Source organism: Balaenoptera physalus, assembly GCF_965194825.1.
Source record: "Balaenoptera physalus genome assembly, chromosome: 20".
Taxonomy (NCBI): Eukaryota; Metazoa; Chordata; class Mammalia; order Artiodactyla; family Balaenopteridae; genus Balaenoptera; species Balaenoptera physalus.
This window is the reverse complement of record NC_138901.1, coordinates 63970912-63994538: the sequence shown is the minus strand read 5'-3', so window position 1 is coordinate 63994538 and position 23627 is coordinate 63970912. Positions and strand designations below refer to the sequence as shown.

Sequence of the window (23627 nt, the reverse complement as noted above, 5' to 3'; positions counted from 1 at the left end):
TGTAGTCGTCGGCATCTGTGATCCTACCACCCAACAAGAAAACTAGCATCATCATGATAACTTACGTCCACACGTGTGGTCCTTTTGTGTCCCTTCCCCCTGCCTCCTTCCGCCCAAGGGAACCACTATCCTGAATCTTGTTTCATTTCTCTCTCAGTTTCCTTGGTTAAATTTATTCCCAGGTATTTTATTTTTTGGCTCTATTGTAAATGGAGTTGTTCCTTTTGGACTGTTCACTGCTGGTGAATAGAAACGAAACTGACTTTTGTGTGTTGATCCTGCACCTTTGCTGAACTCATTTATTAGCTCTAATAGTGTTTTGTGTTGTATGTGGATTCTCTAGGGTTTTCTACATGTAAGATCATATCATCTGTGAATGGACACAGTTTGACCTCTTCGTTTCTAACTTGGGTACCTGTTTTTCTTGTGTGATAGCTGTGGCCAGAGCTTCCAGTACGGTGTTGAGTAGCAGTGTTGAATGTGGGCATCTGTGTCTTGTTCCTGCTCCTAGGTGGAAAGCTTTCAGCCTTTCACTGTCAAGTCTGATGTGAGCTGTAGGTTTTTCATTAATGCCTTTTATTATGTTGAGGAAGTTCCCTTCTATTCTATTCCTAGTTTTCTGAGTGTTTTTATCATGAAAGGGTGTTGGATTTGTCAGATGCTTTTTCTGCATCATTTGAGATGATCATGTGGATTCTTTTCCTTCATTTTATTAATGTGATATATTACAGTGATTGATTTTTCTCATTTTGAATCACTCGTGTTCCTGGGACAAATCAGACATGTAATTTTAATATAGTTACATTTGTTATTCTTGGATATAATAGCACTTTTGTGACTCATTATTTAAGAAGCCTTTTTAAATGTTAACTTATAATGCACTTAGCTATTTTGCTTTTTTAGGAACTCTTTTCCTCACGTGAATTATTTGTCTCTTTAATAACTTTTCCAGAGAACTCTTTTAACAGTATTTAAAAGAGAGCAGTTTGTAGATTTCTGAGCAGTTTCTTTCTGTCAAGAGTACAGGCCTTCCCCGTCCTCCAGAAACTAACATAGGCCCTCAGTAGTGAAAATGGATCGAAGTATTTTTGAAAGGGAACACTAGAAAATATTCTACTTGTTTTTTTAAAGTTATGCACAAGAAACATACAAACTCTAACACATTCAAAAAACAATATGAATGTAATTTACCTGAATATGATTCTCAGTTGAGAGAGAAAGGGTGCGAGAGCGCGGCTCCTGTCCTCACAGGAAGAAAAGGGTCCAGGCAGAGGGAGGAGCGTGAGGGCAAGGCTGGGGTTCACAGAACATGGTCCCGGGAAGAGCCGTCTCAATGGCACCTCTAGTTTTGGAAGAAATAGAGCAGTCGGTGTACACTTTTATAGGCTAGTGTTCATCTTTTGGTCTGGGGGATGTTTCCTCTCAAGACACCAGGGGTGCTGTGCGCTGACATCTAGAGGCATGCGTGGCAAGAGCGCCTCTTGAGAGGCCCCTGCAGGCCTGGTGAGTCAAGACCACAGCACCCTTGGCGCTGATCCAGAGGTCAGGCCAAGGTCATTGCCCTCTGTGTAGGCGTCTGCCTCGGTGCAAGGCTGCCTGCCACTTGAAGAATCCCGTCTTAGGTTTCATTGTTGAAAAGAAGTCGGACCTGAACCCTGTTACACTGCTCATGGTTGAGCAGATTAGGGAAGTGGGGTCCTTGTTTCTGATGGTGAGCTAACAGTGGTAACCTCAGATGTTTTAGCTTTAAATTCTCTGTTCTTCATTCATAGAGATAAATTAAAACAGCCTATAGAAAATGAAATACTGTATGGGAGCTCACTGTGTACTTTTTTATAGTGTATGTACTTGCTTTGTGCCTTTTGTTTTCATGCATTAGAGTTTCTCAGGCAGCGGGTAGCTTCACCATGTTTTACTGACTCTACGTTGCCGTCAGTTAGGGTTTATGTTATTCACGTCATCAAGAAAGAAGGAAGCACTGCCAGTCCTGCCGTGCCGCATTGCCTTCGTGTCACCTAGTGGCTCTCTTCTGCAAGCTTTGACACTGATGTCATCCTGTGTGACAGCTCACCCTCTGTTTTTCTTGGGTTGTCAGGGGAATTTGAGCACTTTCTGCCCAAAGTGGGCGTTCAGCTAATGGATGCTCGTCGCCTGGAAACCGTTCTCCAGCCTTGGCCGTGTTGCTGCGCGTGCGCTAAGCATCCTTTTCAGATTTAGTCCTTCTGCGGCTTCACCTCCTGGCAGGGAGTCTTCCTTTCGTAGGTCCCAGAAAGCATTTGATTGTTGCCTTGCAAGAAAACATGGAATTGTGGTCATTCCTCCAGTGATGACCCTTTGATTCATGAATATGAAATTCACATCGTGCTGCCCTCTTCCTGTCTTTCTGCATGCATGGTAACTTGTCATTTTAATGCTGAATCATAGTGAGCTCTTTCTGGCGACATTTTAAATGGCAGTTAAGCCCAGCCCGGAGAGAACCAACAGTGCCTGTGATTCATGTGAATGGAGGACATAGGAACACCGTGGCCACCTTCATGCACGCGAAGGGGTGAAAGCACACAGTGCAGCTGCTGTTGGGCTGACAGCGGCTGTAAGGCAGCACTGAGTGTAAGACATCCAAGCTGTAGACATAATAAAATATAACCCAAAAGAGGTTTGGGTATTGATTAAGTATAGTGCTTGTTTTTAAAAAAATGACTACGTATTATAGTGATAGTACTAGTAATCACTTGTCTGCACCAGGGTTTTTTAAGGAAATTATGAAGAGGGGAGGCTACCAAGTGTATTTTTGTGGTGTATCGAGAGATCCCATCCCATCAGTTTTTAAAATAGGAACTTATAAAGTGATCCTGTTTCTGATTCTTGGGTTGCTTTATTCCCCCCTGTGTTCTTCTTAGTGTCTTTATACCAGTTCACTCTCACTGTCAGAGAAATGAGATCTGGCAAGAAATGGAAACCAGGGACACAGGCAGGGGTGTAGCAAAGGAGTGTGGGTGTCAGGCAGTTTGATTCTCTGTGGTCCCACAGTGGCCCTGGTGATGTTTTCCCTTAATGGTTCCGGGGAAATTACTACAGGGTTTGGAAGTCAGACTTGCGTGACATGTGGTGTGTTTTCCCCTCCACTTGATAAGACTAATAAGAGTAATCTTCTAAAATGTGAAAAATGAAAACTTACATTTACAGTGGCAGTTAGGGAAATTCTGACAGAAGTGATGAAACGATCAGCTTCCCTGGACCACCAGCCTGGGCCCAGGCCCTCGGCAGGGCTCACCCTGGTTACCAGCCTGCGTAGTGTCCTGAATCCTCTCAGACCTTTGCCTCCGATTTACCTCCCATTTCTATACACCTAGTTACAGAAATTGATTTGTGGGGGCTTTTTGGAAAAAAACCAAAACACACAAAAAAACACATTGATAGATTGTTTGTGTTGTTCTGTAACTTTCTTTCCTTTCCTGTGCTGGTGCCTGCAGGTCTTCCCATGTTCAGCTGTATAGGATTACTTCTTCCTTCGTGATTGCTACATAGTGTATCATCATCATAGTACATCACGATGGTGTGAGTGTTCTATCTGCTGTCAGAATGGCAGCCGCAGGTGCCTGTTGAGTCCTTGAAATGTGCCTGCTGTGACTGGAGAGTGGAATCCTTCATTTTATTTAAGCTTAATTAATTTAAATTTAAATAGCTACCTGTTTCGATGTTTAAAGCACAAGTTTAAATGAGCCACAGTTTTTTCAACCATTTCCCTCTTGCTTGGATATTAGGTTGTTTTAATTTTTCACTCTTTTAAGTGAAATATTTTGTTTTCAAAATATATTTAAGTCATGTTGCATTGAAAATTCTTGTACCTGCCCTTCTGAGTACTTACGCAAGTGTTTTTCTGAGCTATATTAAGAAGTGGAACTGCTTAATTGAAAAGTATCTACATTTTTCATATTTTAATAGATATTACAAAAATTGCAATTGTCTGAAGGGGCTGTATTCATTTACACTTGGACAGAATTCCCCATGTAAAACAGTGTTTTATCTTTTTGCTGTGGTTTTGAAATTTCAGCACAATGTGTCCAGGTGGATCTTTTTTCATTCACCTCACTAGATGCTCAGTGGGTCCCTTTCATTCTCTATGAATTTTGTTTGCTGAAGTTTGAGTATCTCATCCCTTCCATTTTTTCATTCCTTTCTTTGGGAACTGTTAGAAGTTGAAAATCTTGGATCTAGTCTGTATATTGTTTAACTTTTTTTTTTTTTTTCAAGTTTTGCATTCTTACATGCTGCCTGGTGGGAAAATTCCATGGCTTAATCTCACCCACGGTTTTTTTTCAGCTGTGTCCCTCCTGCCCTTCAGCCAGCTGAGTTTCTTATTTGGACCATAATAACTTCCACTGTCTAGATTTCTTTTTGGTTCATTTTCGTAACAACTTGTTCTTTCTTTATGTGTATGATTTCCTGTTTTGACTCCTGAGGAGAAAATAGACCTGTTTTTATTAAAGAGTCCTTTCTTTTAAAGTTTCCTTTTCTTTGCTCTATTAACTGTTTCTTCATTTGTCATTTTGCTCTTAGCTGGGTTTGGTGCTGTCTGGTGATGTTTGATGAGGCAAAGAAGTGCATAAAGCAGTTTAGAAAGACTTCCAGCAGAAATAAGGAAAACGCCTAAATGAAAATAATTTTTGCTACCTTACTCCCTGATAATGTTGGATAAGTTAGGCTTTTTATGTGTATAGATGGATCAGATGTAGAGATTTCTTATCCATGTGGATATATCTATAATAGAGCCTTGTTCAAACTAGTAAGTTTTTTGTTTACTAAGTATTGATTATTTAGTGCTTCCCATGTGCTAGGTATTGTACAAGGTGCTAGATGTTATTAAGCGCTTATATTAAAGTTCATTGATCTAGCATAATTGTGAGAAATCAGTGGGGATATATTTGAATGAAATAGTGTAATTTAATGAAATGATTAGATTTTAAGAACATAATTTGAATATATTGTCAAGATGAAATCAGAAACAACAAACTACTGCTCAGCTTAAAAGTAGTTCTGCCTTCTAAACTCAGAAGTTGGTAATGGGTGTATCTTCAACTGTAATTATCCTAGTACAGATCACTTCAAATGTTTAAAGTAAAGGACTCCAAAGTAGACTGATGTTTTGCTTATTTTCTTAAGGACTCTTAATATCTTTATGAAACAGTACTAGGCGGGCTGATTCCTTTAACAAATTGGTTTCTTCATTATGCTGTGACAGAGACACATTAAGTAGTTATTTGTTTGGACCGCACTTATTTGGAATTCAACAGGTGCCTTGAATTCAGGTTCGTTGAGTATCATCCTTGCCCTGTGAAATTACATGTAACTGGGATTCATGAGAGGCCTTCCTGTTGACTTTATAAAAACATCTTTGCTGCCGCATAGATATGAGCTAATTACTGATTAACCCCACTTTTTTCTTAAAATAGGTCTATGAGAGTCATGCCTTGATAATAATTTTTTTTATTCCTAGGTAGGTGTTTCTTCATCTTCTAAAGAGGAAATTTACTTTGAACTTTCTGTCTTTTTGGAAAACTTTGAAGTGACCAGATGACGTTTTTGAGTCTGTTGGAATGTTCATTTTTATCAATTACCGGGTATTGGTGTGAATAGCCTTGTGGAGACATGGCAGTAATCCCCACCCTCTCCTCTGTCACAGATCCCGGATTACAGAAATGCAGTGATCGTGGCCAAGTCTCCAGCCTCGGCTAAGAGGTAGGTGGGAGCTCACGACTGCTCCACAGAGCCGCACCCAGGGGTCCCAACCCCGTCGAATCCCAGGTGTTCTGGATTCTATCTCAGCCGTTCCCACTGTGTCTCTTATTTTTTATCCTGTGAACTGATAGTTTAAAAGATTGTCTGCTGACTCCATGTATTAAGTGATGGTTTATTTTCCTCCCTTTTTTCCAGTCCCAGTCTGTGACTACCATCACATTTCTTAGCAGAAGCCGTCCAGGACTGGGGATTCCCAGCCCGGTGCCGAGGCAGCCGCTTGTTGTTCATCTTCACATCTGCCCTTTAAAATACCAGTGAATGTATTTTGAGGTTGTTTACTGCCTTTTATTCAGAGAACTCAGTAATTTATTAACAGAATTGTACCCAGCCGAGAGGCTGGATTGGTATGTGTTAAAAGGTGACATTTTACAGAATTTACAAACACTACAAGGTGTGCAAATGGGGCAGTGCTGAGAGTTACATGTAACCTGGAGTAACTGATGAGTCAGGGATACAGAACCTAAAGTTGTGTTTGAATTGAAAGGGTTTCACACACAGACATGCCTTGGAGATAGTGTGTTGGGTTCCACACCTCTGCCAAAGCCAATATCACAGTAAAGTGAGTCACATGGATTTTTGGTTTCCCACTGCATATAAAATTTTATGTTTACACTATACTGTAGTCTGTTACATGTGCAATAGCATTATGTATTAAAAAACATTGTACATACCTTAATTTAAAAATATTTTATTGCTAAAAAATGCTAACCATCATCTGAGCCTTCAGCGAGTTGTAATCTTTTTGCATCAAAGATCAGTGCTCGGGGCTTCCCTGGTGACGCAGTGGTTGAGAATCTGCCTGCCAATGCAGGGGACACGGGTTCGAGCCCTGGTCCGGGAAGATCCCACATGCCGCGGAGCAACTAGGCCCGTGCGCCACGACTACTGAGCCTGCGCGTCTGGAGCCTGTGCTCTGCAACAAGAGAGGCCCTGATAGTGAGAGGCCCGCGCACCGCAATGAAGAGTGGCCCCCGCTCGCCACAACTAGAGAAAGCCCTCGCACAGAAACTAAGACCCAACACAGCCAAAAATTAATTAATTAGTTAATTAATTTTAAAAAAAAAGGAATAAAGAATAAATTAAAAGAAAAAAATTCTCCCCCTGAGACTCTCCCTCTTTTCCTTACGTAAAAATATTCACACACACACACAAAGATACACTTTTCTGGATCAGGTTATGCAGTACAGCTCTGCTCCTGTGAAATCTGTTGTCTTTTCCTTGGAAATATAAATTAGATTCATTGTAGGAAGTGCCAGACCAGTAGACGTTTCTTTGTGTGCATTTGAGATTTTTTCAAAACCACAGAAGACTTAACTGCATGTGCTTGCTGTGTAATGACATCTTCTACTGAGGGAGGAAAGTGTAGCTTCTTAAGAAAGTAATTTGCAATGGATGTAGCATCAATTTAAATTTCTTGAACTGATTGCAGACACTGTGACAAAGCTCTCCTTGGTCGTGGAGTGCAGACGGGAAACGTGGCACAGGGGAGATTCTGTTCCACCAGGGAGCACAGTCGTTCCTTCAGGTGCCTCCCTGTGGCATTGCGGTGCCTCGGCTGTGTCTAGTGCAGGCGGTCCTGATGATGGGGTTCTGTTAAATCCCTAATTTATGGCCTCAGCCCTTGTTTTTGTTTCTTTTTAGCTGTTCTTGTGGGCTCTAAGGAACTTGTTTTGAATTTTTGATGTTTGAAAACCAAGGTTGGGAGAACTTATTGGATCTTTAAGCACTTGAACATTTTTTTGCACACTAGGCGCTGAAGATGGAAAAAAGAGTAAGACCTCGGTGGTGAATTGTACCAAACATTTACGGGGGAAATAATGCTAACTGTACATAAACTCTTCCAGAAAATTGAAGAACTAGTACTTCCCAGCTCACTTTATGAGGCATTCATTACCCTGATAGCAAAGCCAGACACAGACATGACAAGAAAAGAAAAACATCAATATTCCTCATGAACCTAGGTATAAAAATTCTAAGCAACGTTTTAGCAAATATAAGCTAACAATATGTAAAAAGCATAATACATCACGACCATTTAGGAATAAACTAAAAAAGAAAAAACGTATTATCTCTGTAGGTGCAAAAAGCATTTGATAAAATTCAATTTCTCTTCCTGATTATAACTTTAAGCAAACTAGGAATAGAAGGGAACTTCCTCATCTGGTAAATGGTATCTATGAAAAACCTACAGCTAACATCACACTTACTGTGAAAGACTGATTGCTTTCCCCTAAGATCAGGAGCAAGAAGAGGATGTCTGCTTTCCCTCCTTCTACTCAACATTGTATACTGGAGCTTCTGGATAGTGCAATTAAAAAAAAAGAAAGAAAGAAAAGAAAAGGAATCCAGTGTGAAAAAGAAGAAGCAAAACAATCCTAATTTGCAAGTGGCATGATTATTTATGTAGAAAAATCTGATGAAATCTGTAAAGATGCTGTTACTACTAATAAGTCAGTTTAGCAAAGTTGCAGGATATAAGATCACTGTCCAAAAATCAGTTGTCTTTCTGTATACTAGCAATGAACAATTGGAAACTGAAATGAAAAATAAAACCAAATAGCATCAAACTAAGTTGAAACACTTAGGGATAAACCTAAGATGTTCAAGACTTGCACACTGAAAGACTTGCCTAGAGAAATTAAAGACCTAAATGAATGGAGAAATATACTGTGTTTGTGGCTTGAAAGACTCAATATTGTTAAGATAGCGTATCTCCTCCCTACATTGGTCTGTAGAATTGACACCATCCCAATCAAAATGTCAGCAGGCTTTTTTTTATAGAATTTGACAAGCTGATTCCAAAATTCATATGGACATGCAATGAAACTAGAATAATGTCCCCCCCCCCAAAAAAAAAAACTTTGAGAAAGGAGAACAAAGTTTGGAGATCTAACACTACCTGAATTCAAGACCTATTATAAAGCTAAAGCAATCGTGATTGTGTGGTATTGGAATAAAGATAGAAAAATAGGTCAGTGGAACAGAATAGAGTCCCAAAATAGACCCACAGGTATCTGGAAGACTGATTTTCGGCAGATGTGCAAAGGCAGTTTAATGGGGAAAGGCTAGTCTTTTTAACAAATGAAAAGTGTTGGAATAATCGGATGTTTGTGGGCAAAATAATGAATTTTGAGCCATATCTCACATCATTTTTAAAAATCAACTTCAAATGAATCATATACCTAAATGTAGAACCTGAAAGTACAAAACTTCTAGAGGCAGAGGAAAAAAAAATCCTTGTGACCTTGGTTTAGGTAAAGATTTCTTAAATATGACACTAAAAGCCCAATTGATAGGAAAAAATTGTTAAATTGGATGTCATGAAAATTAAAACTGCTCTTCAGAAGACATCATTAAGAGAATAACAGGAGAAAGCGCAGATTGGGAGGGAATATTTGTGAAGCATGTGTCTGATGAAGGACTTCAATTCAGAATATATAAAGAATTCTCCAGACTTACTAAGAGAACTAAAAACCCAACTAAAAAATTGACAAAAGAGAAACAGACCCTTTACCAAAGCATATATATAGGTGGCAGATAAGCGCCATTTGTCATGAGGGGTCAATGCAAACTGAAACCACAGCGACCCACTGCATGCCGCTGGGATGGGTGCATTGAAACGGCTGACAGCGGCCCGGCTGGCGAGGACTTGGAAGGGCCGAGTGCTCACACACGGCTTGTGGGAGTGTGACAGCCACTTTGGGAAACGGTAACGTGTGATCCAGTCACACCAAGGGAAAAGGAAACATGAGTCCAGACAGATTTGTACACGAGTGTTCACAACGGTTTTGTAACAACTCATGACTGGACACAACTCAAAAGTCTATCCAGGGACTTCCCTGGTGGCGCAGTGGTTAAGAATCCGCCTGCCAATGCAGGGGACACAGATTCGAGCCCTGGTCAGGGAACTAAGATCCCACATGCTGTGGGGCAACTAAGCCCATGTGCTACAACTGCTGAGCTCAATGAGAGAGCCCACGTGCCGCAAACTACAGAGCTCACGCCCTCTGGAGCCCACGCACCACAACTAGAGAAAGAAAACCCACACGCCACTACTAGAGAGAAGCCCATGCCCTGCAAAGAAAGATCCCGCATGCCTCAGTGAAGATCCCGCATTCTGCAACGAAGACCCGATGCAGCCAAAAAATAAATGAAATAAATAATAAATCTTAAAAAAAAAAAAAGTCCATCCACAAGTAACTGGACAAATAGTGATAGACGCACAGCATGGACTGTTTACTCGGCGATGTGAGGGACGCTCTCCTGATGGATGTGCGATGTGGCGACTCTCCAAACCGCTACGCCAAGTGAACAAAGTAAGACAAAAAAGGACTACGGACTCCGATTCCACGTACGACATTCTAGAAAAGGTAGAACTGTGGTGATAGAAAGCAGCTCACTGGTAGCTGGTGCTGGAAGGAGAAATTGCAGAGGGGCACAGGTGACGTTTGGCGGGGGTAGATACTTTCACTGACTTGGTTGTGCTGACGGTTGTACGGATATAGAAATACATCTGAGCTTATGAAATCATACGGTTTAAGTGTGTACAGTGTCTCGTGTCTCAGTTACACAACAAAACCTTGATGCTTCATAGTCTGATGAGTAGTTAGTGCACTTTGTGTCATGTGGTTGGTTCTCACTGTTAACTAGGTAGATAGGTAGAATTAATTAACAATTCCAAGTGAGGAAACGGAGGCTTAGAGGAGGTGAACTAACTTATAACTTACACGGGCTCACTCGCTGGCCGAGTGCACACCAGGCCCAGCTGCCAGGGGGATGTGTGGTCACGTGGGGTCTCCACACTTTGTCTTGGATTCTGAGAGTCTAAGATTATTTCATTCTCCTTTCTCATTAACCCTTTTGGAAACTACCTTTTTAAAGTTCCCGTGATGTTTCTCCGTAGATGTTATCAGAAACCAGCTTTGCGTGATTGTGAACGGGTCTCCTGCTCTCCTCCAGGGCACAGTCTTTTGCTGAGCGCCTGCGACTGGGCATCGCGGTGATTCACGGAGAAGCGCAGGACGCCGAGTCCGACCTGGTGGACGGGCGGCATTCCCCCCCCATGGTCAGGAGCGCCGCCGCCATCCACCCCAGCCTGGAGATCCCCAGTAAGTGTGCCGCCCCCGGGTCGCTTTCCTCTTTGATTTTAAGGCTGACTTAATTTTTTTTTCGAATGTGAAGTACTACTTCTCTTTTTGTTTTTTAAATTGGCAAAAACTGATACCTTTCGTGGCCTGGCTGTGACAAGTGCACTTCTGGTGGCCTCTTAGAGGCAGTCTGTCTGGTCATACCAAGACCTATGCACATGCTCTGTTTAGACGCATCTGTGGCACGTCAGGGATTTCACTTGTGCATTCAGTAGCATGTCCTAGAGTAGAGTAAAGTTTAACACAGCAGAAAGCTTTTGGTGCACAAGTTATTCACCGTACTGTTAATTCTAACGCAAAATATTGGAAAAGTCTAAATGGTTCACCAGAGGGCTGGGCTTGGTGAAGAATGTCGTATCAGCACAACTCATTATGAAGCCCTTTGAAATAATTAAGACTCTGGAAACAAGAGAAAAATCTATGGAATGTATGCGAATAAGGCAGAATACAAGAGTGTAGGCCTGTCTTTTGCCTTGGCCGGGAGGGAATATGAAGGGTGAACGTGGTTGTGACTGGGTGGTAGAGTTATGCAGGAATTTGTTTTTGGTTTTAAGAAACTTCCCTCAAGCTTTAATAACATCTTTTCAGTTAAAAAAAAATACTGCTTTTGTTTGAGTCTGCGGGGGAGAAAAGACTTTTCCTCTACCCTCTGTAGCTTCAGTGCTCAGGAGGCTGCAAATAAAACTGACAAAAGACAGATCAAGAAGAGAAAAGACAGATTTTAAGAGGAGGTTGGAATTCGGGGCTTGTATATGGTCTTCATAGGGGAAGGGGAGCGGAGGAAGGGCGCTGATGGGAGGGCCAGTGGCTCGTAGGGAGGATTGATGGGAGACAGGACGGTGTGTGACAGTGTCTGTGTAGGAGTGGTGCCGACTTCTGGTCTGGGTGATGAGAGCCAGTCTTCTGCGGTTGTTGCTGGGAGGGTTTAGGACAACTGAATTCTTTTGAGTTCTTTTGGGGAGCTCTGCTTTTAGGCAGATAAGGGACTTCAGGAATTCAAATGCCTTCAGCTTAAAGTAATTTTCATGCCACTGTGGTGTATTCTGGACCCCTTTGGGTTCTCACTTTGCCTAGGAGTTTGCTCATTTATAAACAAAAAACCTCAGAGAAGGAAATACGGTCCTGGGATGGCCATGAAGGAGCGACATTGCAGCTGGGCCTTGTGGATCCCGGTTAGCTGAGGTGGAGGCTGAAGGCATTCAGGCATGGGTTCAACTGGGAACAGGATGGCAGAGGCAAGGGCTGGGCTTTGTGTGTGGCTGTGGGTGGCCAGGAAGGACGCCACCCTGACCACCGAAGCTCCCTGGAGGGAAGACATGGGGATAAGGTGGCAGCAGAACGCTCCTGAGGGCAGTGAGTCCCTCGTGTTGTTTTTGCTCTTTGGAGTCCTTTGCACTTTAGGGTCAGTTTATTTCTGCAAAAAAAGAGGTTGGGATTCTGACGGGGTGCATGGAGTCTCTAGATCACTCGGGGAGCATTGCCGTCTTAACAGTACTAAGTCTTCCTGTCCGATCTGGATGCCTTTTATTTCTTTTTCTTGCCTAACTGCCCTGGCTAGCACATCCGGTGCTCTGTTGAATAGCAGTGGTGAAAGTGGGCATCCTTGTCTTGTCCCTGATGTTAGGGGAAACGTCTTTCATCACATATGACGTTAGCAGTGATTTTTCCATAGTTGCCCTTTATCGGGTGGGGGAAGCTCCCTTCTGTTGCTGGTCTCTTGGGCCTCCGTCATGAGACAGTAACTTGCTAAGGCCTCGGCTTGGCTCTTAACCGAGAAACGTGTGTGCGTGTTTTGTCCTGGGCAGTGCTGATCCCCAAGGAGAAGCCCCCGATCACAGTGGTCGGTGACGTGGGAGGAAGGACCGCCGTCATTGTGGTACGCAGGCCTCTCTTCCTGTCGCTCTGTCGCGCTTGCCGCTGGTGCTTTGCTGACTGGCTTGCCAGTCATGCTGGGGACGGTGCCAGGTAGGTCTCACGGGCGCCTTGTGCTGAATGTCTACTTTGGTCCAAAAACTGAGACTCGCCAGGTGACCCACAGCTTCTGTCCGGCTTGCCTACAAATCCGAGGCTCCCAGGACCCCCCTGGACTGGAGCATTTGCTAGAGCAGCTCACAGAACTCAGAGAGACACTTAGGTTCACCAGTTCATTAAAGGATGTGACAAAGGACACAGATGAGCAGCCAGATGGAGAGAGAGAGGCACGGGGCAAGGCCGGGGAGGGTCCCCGTGGAGCTGGGGTGCATCACCCACTCGGTGTGGAACGTTCACCCACCTGGTTCGCTCCCCGAACGCCGTGCTACTGGGATGTTATGGGGGCTTCTTCCTGGAGGCCTGATGGATCCTTAACCCCACTTCCAGCCCCCTCCCCTCTCTGGAGGTGTTGGGGCTGGCCGTGCGGGTGCTGCAAATTCCAAGCTTCCCTGGTCTTTCTGGTGACCAGTCCCCATCCAGGAGCCCGCCCGGCATCGCCTCATCAGGACAAGAGGTTCCTCTAGTGCTCTTACCGCTAAAACATGTAAAAGGGCTTTAGAAGAGACCAATGTATATATTTTCTATTATCTCATACTGAGAGTCTGTGAGATTAGAAACCACTGGACTCTGAGTATTTTGTTAAAATAATAATTATTATTATTTTTCCCCTTATAAAAATATATGGAAGAAACACATTTCACATCCACCCAGTGCAGAAAATTTAGAAAATAAGGAAAAGTAGCAAGAGGAAAGAACCACCTAGAGTCAAAAGCATCTTCTAACAGGTGCTTTACTATGCATTAAAAAAGTCTAGGGTGGGTATTTCTGGAGCACCTGCCTGGTGGGGTGTAGCTCTAGATGGTAGGGATAGAGAACTGTAGGCCCAGGGCGCCTGTCCTGCGCTGTGGGAGGCCCGGAGGGAATGCAGCGGGCGCCCGGTGACCGCGCTGTCTGGACACGTCAACGTGGACAGCAGGTGTGTCACAGTAGAATTAGTCCAGCCTCTTTCCCCGTGGTCTAGACCCGCCTTTACAAAAGCGTTCATGTCTCTTGCTGACTCTTTCATGCCAGGACGACATCATTGATGACGTGGACAGCTTCCTCGCTGCAGCAGAGACCCTGAAGGAAAGGGGTGCGTATAAGATCTTCGTGATGGCGACTCACGGCCTGTTGTCCTCCGACGCCCCTCGGCTGATCGAGGAGTCTGCCATCGATGAGGTAACAGAGCCGGGCTGAGTGTGGGCACAGCTGCCTGGTGCCCGTGCCCGTCCTGACCTGTGGTCACGGGAGCAGGTGGAGAGTGAGCTGCCCTGTAGTTAAGAGTGTTTTCTGTTCGCGTGTCACTGCCTGCAGCCTTTGTGTTCTGCCCGTGGCAGCGGGTGATAGTTTTAGTGCCTCTCGTAAGTGGAGCCCCTGGCCCTGACGGCGCTGCCTGATGCCGGGCACATGCCGTCCCTGAGCTCCGGCACAGCCCTGCAGGGAGAGTGAGAACTTGTGCACCAGAAAAGTTCAGTGACTTCTTAAGGTCAGGCAGCTACGAGCCCCAGCTCGTAGGGTTGAGACCCTAGTTTACCCGATGCTAAAGCCCAGCTCTCTCCCTGGTACAGACGCCCGTGGCATGACGTCGGGAGAGGAAGGCACATGGGGCCACCTTCCTAAACTGCCTGCAGCTCCCAGAGTGGCTGAAGTGAGGCCGGCCAGGTTTCCTTGCCCTCCTTTGTCCACCCCTCATTCCAAGGGCCAGCTAGCTGCGCGGGTTGATTGTGTGAATCACGTTTTTATTATCTTTTAAGGAGCAGAAATGCTGTCTCCTGTATATTCCTGGGTGTTGAATCTTCAGTTAGTCGGACTCCTTTTACTTTTCTGAGGCCCACACTTTTCCTCTTCGGCAGCCGCTCTCCCTGAGCCTGGCCCGATGCTCATCATCTCTGATGGGTTCAGGATGCTCTAGCACAGAGAGAAAGCCAGGCTCGCACGGCTCAGCTCGATCCGGCCTCCTTTCTCCGCTGCACGAAACACACATAAAGCGGGAAGACTTCAGGCCCACGGCAGTGCTCACTGGTCTGTCCGCGTGGCGCTAGGCGGGGTTCTCGCGGGTGCTGTGTGTGGGCAGGTTGGCAAGAGCGTGTGGGGGGCTGCTGCAGCCAGGCCCTCGGAACAGAGTGGACTTTGGAGAGGACGCATGAAGCCCCGGACGCGGAGGTCGCACATCCTAGGCCAGCAGGGGGGCTCTTCGGGGGCCATGGGGGCTCAGTCACCGATACCCATACCGGGGAGTCGGGTCAGTAACTGATGGATAAGCTGGGTTCCATATAAACCTGTAGACAAAACACGATTGCCCAGTAGATGATAAAGCTATGAACAATGTAAAAGTAACAGCAGGATCAACAGGGTGGGAGGTGGGAGAAGTGGAGATAGGCTGATTTCCCTGTCTTTCAGAAGAGGAGCCAGTAAGGAGGGCTTGGAGTTGATAAATCAAGATTTGAAGTGTTTTTCTTTTTGTTTTTTTAATTAAAAGTAGTTAAATGAAACGTCCAGAATAGGCCTCTATAAAGTCAATAGATTGGTGGTTGCCAGGGTTTGAGGAAGGGTGAAATGAGGAGTGGCCGAAGGGGGTACAGCGTTTCTTTTGGGGGAGATACTAATCACAACTCTGAGTATCCTGAAAGTCATTGAATTGTATGCTTTAAATGGGCAAATTGTATAGTATGTGAATTATATCACCATAAAGCTGTTATTTTTAAAAGTGGTTAGAATACATTTGGAAAATTCATTCCCGACTGAGGGTGGCTATCTAGTGAGAAAACTGACCCTCCAAGGTGACCAGGTGGTTCACTTCCTCCTGGGGGCACTGTCCCCGAGCCACTGGGCTCAGAGCAGGTGCAGCCCTGCCTGGGGTCACCCTTCACGCTGATGCCGTGTGGATGATGGGGCAGAAAATTCTGTTGTTTGATACCAGTGGGTAGGTGTTTTTCCTGTGGGAACTGTTCTTTTACAGGTCATGAGACTTACATGACCCTTCATGTTCCCATTTTTGCCTTAGTTACCAGGAAGATCAAACAGAAAAGGAGTCACACAGTAATTACGATGGGCTAGGTTTTCATGGCCCTGCTGCTGGTTCTCAATGATTCCTGATCGTCTGTTTCAACAATCTCATGGTGTATGTACGTTTTTTATTATAAGCTGTCTTGAGGCTTATTTTGGAAGTAGGGAGTATGTATTATAAACAATAACTTTAAAAATATCCCCATCTATTTTTTTAAGAAGGCTGAGTGTTTTTTTTCCATTTGTAGCTGTTGAAAAATGCTTGTTTCTCCCTTTTTGATTTTCATCAAATCTTTTTAAAATAACAGCTTTATTGACATATACAGTAGTCCCCCCTTATCCACAGGGGATACCTTCCAAGACCCCCCAGTGGATGCCTGAAACCGTGCACGGATAGTACTAAACCCTATGTATAGTCTGTTTTTTCTTGTACATACATACCTACGATAAAGTTTAACTTACTAATTAAGCACAGTAAGAAATTGGCAGTAATAACTAATAATAAAATAGAACAATTATGGCAATATACCTTATTGTGCAAATTTAATGCCTTTTTCATCTTAACTAAGCACTTTCACACACTGTGTCCGCAACTTTTGCAATTTGATGTGTGACAGCAAAACTAGCGTGAATTTCTGTTTCCTTCTTCACAAGTTTACGGATGGACGATTCATTCTTACCATAGATCTTAGCAATCTCAGCACCCAGTTTTCTTTCCTTGCAATCTCAGCACCCAGTTTTCTTTCCTTAAGTCGAGAACTTTTGCCTTTTTGCTTAAAGGAAGCACTTCACAGCTTCTCTTTAGTATATCTGAATTGCCAGCCTCACTACTTTTGTAAAATTAAGTAAAATAAGGATCACTTGGACACAAGCACTGTGGTCTGATACCCGAGATGGCTGCTGAGTGACTAACGGGCGGGATCTGCTGGACAAAGGGATGATTCACATCCCGGATGGAGTGAGACAGCCCAAGAGTTCATCACACTACTCAGAACAGCGCACAATTTTAAATGTATAAATTATTTATTTCTGCAATTTTCCATTTAGTATTTTCAGAGTGAGGTTGACCGTGGGTAACTGAAACTGTGGAAAGTGAAACCTCGGATGGGGGCTGTGGAGGATGTCTGTAATTCACATGCCATATGATTCACCCATTTAAAGTGTATACTTCAGTAGTTTTTAGTATGTTCACAGAATTGTGCAACCATTACCACAGTCACCTTTAGAACATTTTCATCCCCCCACAAAGAAACTCCATACCCATTATCAGTCACTCCCCATTTCTTCTCAATCCACTCAGCTTTAGGCAACCAGTAATCTGCTTTCTATCTCTGCAATAGGTTTATCTAATCTGGCCATGTTATATAAATGGAATCATATAATATGTGGCCTTTTATATCTGGCTTCTTTCACTTAGCATAATGTTTTTTGCAAGTTCATCCATGTTGTAGCAGGTGTCAGTACTTCATTCCTTTTTATTGCTATGTAGTATTTCACTGTATGCGTGTAATTTTTTTGCTTTCTGTTCATAATTTGGGTTGTTTCTACTCCGACTGTTGTGAATAATGCTGTCATGAGCACTTATGTACATGTTTGCAAATGGAGATGTTTTCGTTTCTCTTGGGTGTCTACCTAGGAGGAGAATTGCTGGGTCACACGGTAACTCTATGTTTAAACTTTTGAGGAACCTCCAGACTGTTTTCCAACGCAGCCGAACCAGTTTGCATTCCCACCAGCAGTGAATGAGGGTTCCAGTTTCTCCATGTCCTTGCCAGCACTTGCTGTTATCTGTCTTTTTGCCTGTAGCTGTCATAGTGGGTGTAAGGTTTTCAAACCTTAACCTAAGATACAGGTAGCATTCACACTGACTGAAAACATTGCTGAAGGCACAGTAGACCCACAGTCCTCCTGTAAATAGGACTTCAGAGATGTGAGAATATATCAGATTTTCAGGTCAAGCCAGGAAGCTACTTGGTTTTATGATCTCTTGTTTTTCTCTTGATTTGCAGGTGGTGGTTACCAATACAATTCCACATGAAATCCAGAAGCTCCAGTGCCCCAAAATTAAAACTGTGGATATAAGCATGATCCTTTCAGAAGCCATCCGTCGGATTCACAATGGGGAGTCCATGTCCTACCTTTTCAGAAACATAGGTTTAGATGACTGAGCAGCTTTCCTTTCTTAAAACTCTCGAGGGCCAAACCTGGAATAGTAAGAATAGGCACCGTGAGGCGCATGCCTGGCTGATGTGTTTCACAGAGACCGTCTGTGTCTTGTTCCTTCCTTTTGTTAATTCCTGTGAAGATAGACAAACTTCTTAAGTCCATTTGGGTGTTTGTGAGTTTATGGGGGCAGTTTTTATAAAAGAAAAACTATATTCTCCTCTCAAATAAAGTAAGTTAAGACCTGGTTGTGTTCAGTTTACCTGTTGAAAAAATAGCTTGGAAAAAAAATTTTAAGCTCACAAACAACCTTTTCCCAAAGTTGCTGGAGCCCAGGTGCTTTAAAAAGTTAATAAAGTAAAATGATATACTGTATGATACTGCAGGTGAAAAGCCAAAAAGATTATGCTGTGAAGTCCAGTAAATTACATTTTTAGAAATGCTTTTATAGACACGCATATGGAATATGTGACCGTTATTTATTTTCTGCAACAAAAGAAGGAATAAAAACTGTATTTGTGTGTGTTTTTTTTTTTTAACTTTGTGTTTTGGCAATTGTTTTATAACTAAAATAAAATGAGAGCTGAATGTACATGCTGTGGATGTTGAAATGTTCACCAGCTTGTTGAGATTTCCGCAGCTTTGGGGTGATGCAGTCATCTCTTCGGGATGTAATCTTCCCTGTTCTGTTTGTCCAGGACCCTGCACGTTCTCGACGCGTAGTCACTTGACTGCAGCAGGAGAGGAATTGGAACACCAGCTGTGAGCCACTGGGGCAGGTCAGGAGTTGGCGTGAGCTGCCATCTGCATCTTGGCGTGGCTCCTTGGCGTGGCATCTTTGTTCTGCTCCTTGTTTAAACAAAATGCAGCACTGCATGCTCTGGAGAATGAGATGCTGGCGGGGAGGGGGTTACAGAGGGCAAGCGATGTGACCCTTGTCAGTGTCAAGCATCTAATATTGTCTGTCAGAGTTCAGAACTCAAAACTCTAGAGTTTATCAGGCTGGGAGACACTGGGGTCCCATAAGTTATGCCACTAAGGTCATGTAATGGCAGTCCCCTCCAATTCATGCAAGAAAGAATTAAGACTTTCTTATAAAGAAAAAGATTACTTTTTCTTCCAAAAAACCTTAAACCTTTGCTTTCTGAGTGCATGCTCAGAAAAGACCTGAGAAAGCCTTTAAGCTCGCACCTCTGGCTGCCCTTGAGGTTCTGTGTAAGCAAGAAGTGAGGGCCAAGGCCAGGTTGTAAATTTTCTGGCAAAGTGTTGAAGGCATGCCCCAGGACACACAGCCCATCTACAGACTGGGAGAGTTGTTCTCTCTCTCTCTTTTTTTTTTTTTTTTTTTTTGGTTTCAGGGTTTTACGGAAGTGTGTGGTGACTCACTAGCTGACTGTCCAGAGATTTCAGTTGCCACAGACAACAAAGAATACAGACTTTACAAAATCAGTTGAGAAAAGCCACTACGCAAACAAACCCTGTGGAGGGAGGAGAATCTGATTTCCAGACTTTCACATTATAATACTTAAAATACCAGTTTTCAACAACAAGAAAAAATTCCGAGGCATATAAAGAAACAAGAAGGTTGGGCCCATACACAGGGTCTTCCTTGAGGAAGCTCAGACTTTAGACCTACTAGACAAAGACTTGAAGTCATCTGTTTTAAACATGCTCAAGAGCTAAAGGAAATCATGGGAATTATGTCTCACCAAATGGAGAATATCAATAAGGAGAGAGAAATAATAAAAATGAACCAGACAGGATTTGAGGAAGATGGAGTAGGAAGCACCAGGAATCTGTCTCTCCACCTGGACAGTTGCAGTGGCAAATACATCTGATGATTTTGGAATTCTGGAGTCTGTTGAAGGTTTGCAATTTCCAGGGGAAGTGTTGGACAGTAGATTATAGCTAATTTTGGTCAAAACCAGCTCTTAGTACAGTTGGAGATACCCGGCCCCCACTCCCAGCCCTGTGGCAGGCAACTCTGCACACGTTCCTGGAGCAGTCTGTACCAGCTTGTGGGAACCAGGATAGGCAAAAAGGCCCCCTCCTCCAGAGAGCAGGGATTTGTCCTCTGATAGCTGATACCGGCTTCTGATCAAAGAAGTGCAAAGAGGCTGGTAGCCATTGTTACTTCACCTCCCCCATTGTTGCAAGCTCCTCCTCCTCCATCTGAAGAAGGAATAGTGCTTAACTCATGCTATGAGGCCAGCATTACCCTACTACAAAAAACAAAGACATTACAAGAAAAATAAAGCAAAGTCCAATATCTCAAGAACATAGGTGCAAAGATCCTCAACGAAATATTAGCAGAACAATTCCAGCAATGTATAAAAAGAATTATGCATAACCAAGTGGGTTTATCCCAGATATGCAAGGCTGTCTCAACATTTGAAAATCAACTCGTGTAATCCATCACATCAACAGACTAAAAAAAGAAAAATTACATGATTATATCAATTGATGCAGAAAAATCATCTGACAAAATCCAACATCCATTCATGATAAAAACTGAGTGACATAGTAGAGAGGGAATTTCCTCATCTTGTTAAAGAATATCTTCAAACAACCTACAGTGAACATCATACTTAATGGTGAGAAACGAGAAGCTTTCCCACTAAGATCAGAAATAAGGCAAGGATGTCTCCTCTCATCACTCTTTTTCAACATTGTACTGGAAAGCCAAGTTAATGCAATAAGACAAGGATTTAAAAGGTACACAAATTGGGAAGGAAGAAATAAAACTGGTTTGTTCTCAGATAGTATCATCAGTGTAGAAAATCTGAAAGAGTAACAATGCCTCCACCCCAACTCGGAACTAATAAGTGATTATAGTTAGATTGCAGGATACAAAGTCAATTGGTTTTCTATATACCAGCAATGAACAAGTGGAATTTGAAAATAAAAATACAATACCATTTACATTAGCACCACAAATATGACATACTTAGGTATAAATCTAACAAAACATGTATAAGATCTATATAAGGAAAACTGCAAAACTGATGAAAAATCAAAGAACTAAATAAATGGAGAGATAGTCCATATTCATGTAGAGGAAGACTTAATTGTCAAGATGTCAGTTCTTTCAAACTTGATCTAAAGATTCAGTGCAATCCCAGGGACTTCCCTGGTGGTGCAGTTGTTAAGAATCCAACTACCAGTACAGGGGACACGGGTTCAAGCCCTGGTCTAGGAAGATCCCACATGCCGCAGAGCAACCAAGCCCATGCGCCACACTTACTGAGCCTGTGCTCTAGAGCCACGAGCTACAACTACTGAAGCCCGCACACCTAGAGCCCATGCTGTGCAACAGAGAGAAGCCACCACAATGAGAAGCCCACGCACCGCAACGAAGAGTAGCCCCTGCTCGCCACAACTAGAGAAAGCCCGTACGCAGCAACAAAGGCCCAGTGCAGCCAAAAGTAAATAAATAAATAAAAAGATTGAATGCAATCCCAATCAAAATCCCACCAAGTTATTATGTGGATTTTGACAAACTGATCCTAAAGTTTACATGGAGAGGTAAAAGACTCAGGATCACCAATACAATATTGAAGGAGAAGAGCAAGGTTGGAGTATTCACACTACCCCACTTCAAGACAACTCTAAAACTACCATAATCACAAGTGTGGTATTGTTGAAAGAAAAGACGTATAGACCAATTGAACAGAATCGAGAGCACCCAGAAATAGACCCACATGTATATAGTCAACCAGTCTTTGACAAAGGAGCAAAGGCAACATAGTGGGCCAAAAATAATTTTTTCAACAAGTACTACTTGAATAGCTGGATATTCACATGGGAAAAAAAAATGTAGACTTAAGTGTAAAAGTCAAAAACATAAAACTCCTAGAAGAAAACCTAGATGACCTTGGTATGGCAGTGACTTTTTAGATATGACACCAAAGGGATGGTCCATGATAGAAATAATTGGTAAACTGGAATTAACTAAAATTAAAAACTTTTGCTCTGTGAAATGCACTGTTAAGAGAGTGAAAGACAAGCCACAGACTGGGAGAAAAATCTTTGGAAAACACTTTATCTGATAAAGGACTGGTAAAAACAGTTAAATCTCAATAATAAGAAAACAAGAACCCGATTAAAAATTGGGCTGAAGACCTTACAGACACCACCAAAGAAAATACACAGATGGCAAATAAGCATATGAAAAGATGCTCTCTATCGCATGTCTTCAAGGAACTAAAAATTAAAACAACGAGATACACTACACACTTATTAGAATGACCAAAATCTGGGACACTGACAACACCAAATGCTGACAAGGATGTGGAGCAACAGGAACTCCGTCATTGCTAGTGGGAATGCGAAATAATCACTTTGGCAGAAAACTAAACACACTTTTACCATGTGATCCAGCAATCATGCTCCTTGGTACTTACCCAAAGGAGTCAAAAACTTACGTCCACATAAAAACCTGCACATGGAATTTTATAGCAGTTTTATTCATAATTGCCAAAACTTGGAAGCAATCAAAATGTGCTTCAGTAAGTGAGTGGATAAATAAACTGTGGTACTTCCAGACAGTGGAATATTATTCAAGCAGCAAAAAAGAATGAGTTATCCATGAAATGATGTGGAGGAAACTAAAATGAATCTTATTAGACAATCTGAAAAAGCTATATACTATATGACTCCAACTATATGACAGTCTTTATGGAGACTAAAAAGATCAGTGGTTGCCAGGGGTTGGTGTGGGGATGGAGGGAGGACTAGATAGAGTACAGAAGATTTTTGTGGCAGTGAAAAATACTCTGTGTGATACTATAATGATGGATCTATGTCATTATACATATGTCTAAACCCATAGAATGTACAACACCAAGAGTAAACCCTAATGCAAACTGTGGACTTCGGGTGGTGATGATGTGTCCATGTATGTCCACCAGTTGTGACAAATGTACCGCTCTGGTGGGGTTGCTGATAATGGAGAGACTGTGCGTGTTGGGGGCTGGGGCCATGCGGGAAATCTCTGTACCTGCCGCTCAGTATTGCTGTGAACTTAAAACTGCTCTAAAAAAAAATAAAGTCTTTAAAAAAAAACAAAAACAAAAAACCTAGACTGGTTTGTCAAAAAACTGCGTACCAAAGCCTAGCCAAGCTGACTAGTAAAATTCACCATCGTATTAGGATATTGATTGTAATCCCCAGGGCAACCACTAAGAAAATAAGTAAAAAATACATAGGAAAAGAAAGGAGAAGGGGACCAAAATGGTAGACTAGAAAATATCTATGCAACACCAAAAAGGGAGTAGTGGAGGAATTGAGGACTAAAAAAGATATGACATATAGAAAACAAATAGCAAACTGGCAGAAGTGTTTCCTTATCAGTAATTATATTAACGTCAATGAATAGAACTTTGCAATCAAAAGGAAGACATTGGCAGGATGGATTTTTAAAAAATGATCCAACTGGGAGTTCTCTGGGGATCCAGTGGTTAGGACTCGGTGCTTTCACTGCTAGGGCCAAGGTTCAATCCCTGG

At 42.9% G+C, this 23627-nt stretch overlaps 1 protein-coding gene across 7 annotated transcripts in view; it reads left to right on the top strand.

The window, feature by feature from the left end:
* The window catches only part of PRPSAP2 (phosphoribosyl pyrophosphate synthetase associated protein 2), a 38505-nt gene extending 15334 nt beyond the window's left edge, over positions 1 to 23171 (top strand). For 4 of the 7 annotated variants that reach the window (XM_082442428.1, XM_082442427.1, XM_082442429.1 and 1 more), the window contains 5 exons: positions 5681 to 5736; positions 10756 to 10904; positions 12749 to 12819; positions 13986 to 14132; positions 17969 to 23171. In XM_082442428.1, the coding sequence (XP_082298554.1) occupies positions 5681 to 5736; positions 10756 to 10904; positions 12749 to 12819; positions 13986 to 14132; positions 17969 to 18127 (582 nt within the window). In that variant the 3' untranslated portion in view covers positions 18128 to 23171. Of the gene's footprint in view, positions 1 to 5680; positions 5737 to 10755; positions 10905 to 12748; positions 12909 to 13985; positions 14133 to 17968 lie in introns of all 7 variants that reach the window. The other 3 variants (XR_014257693.1, XM_082442431.1, XM_082442430.1) reach the window with 3 other exon arrangements.
* Positions 23172 to 23627: the final 456 nt, after the last annotated feature.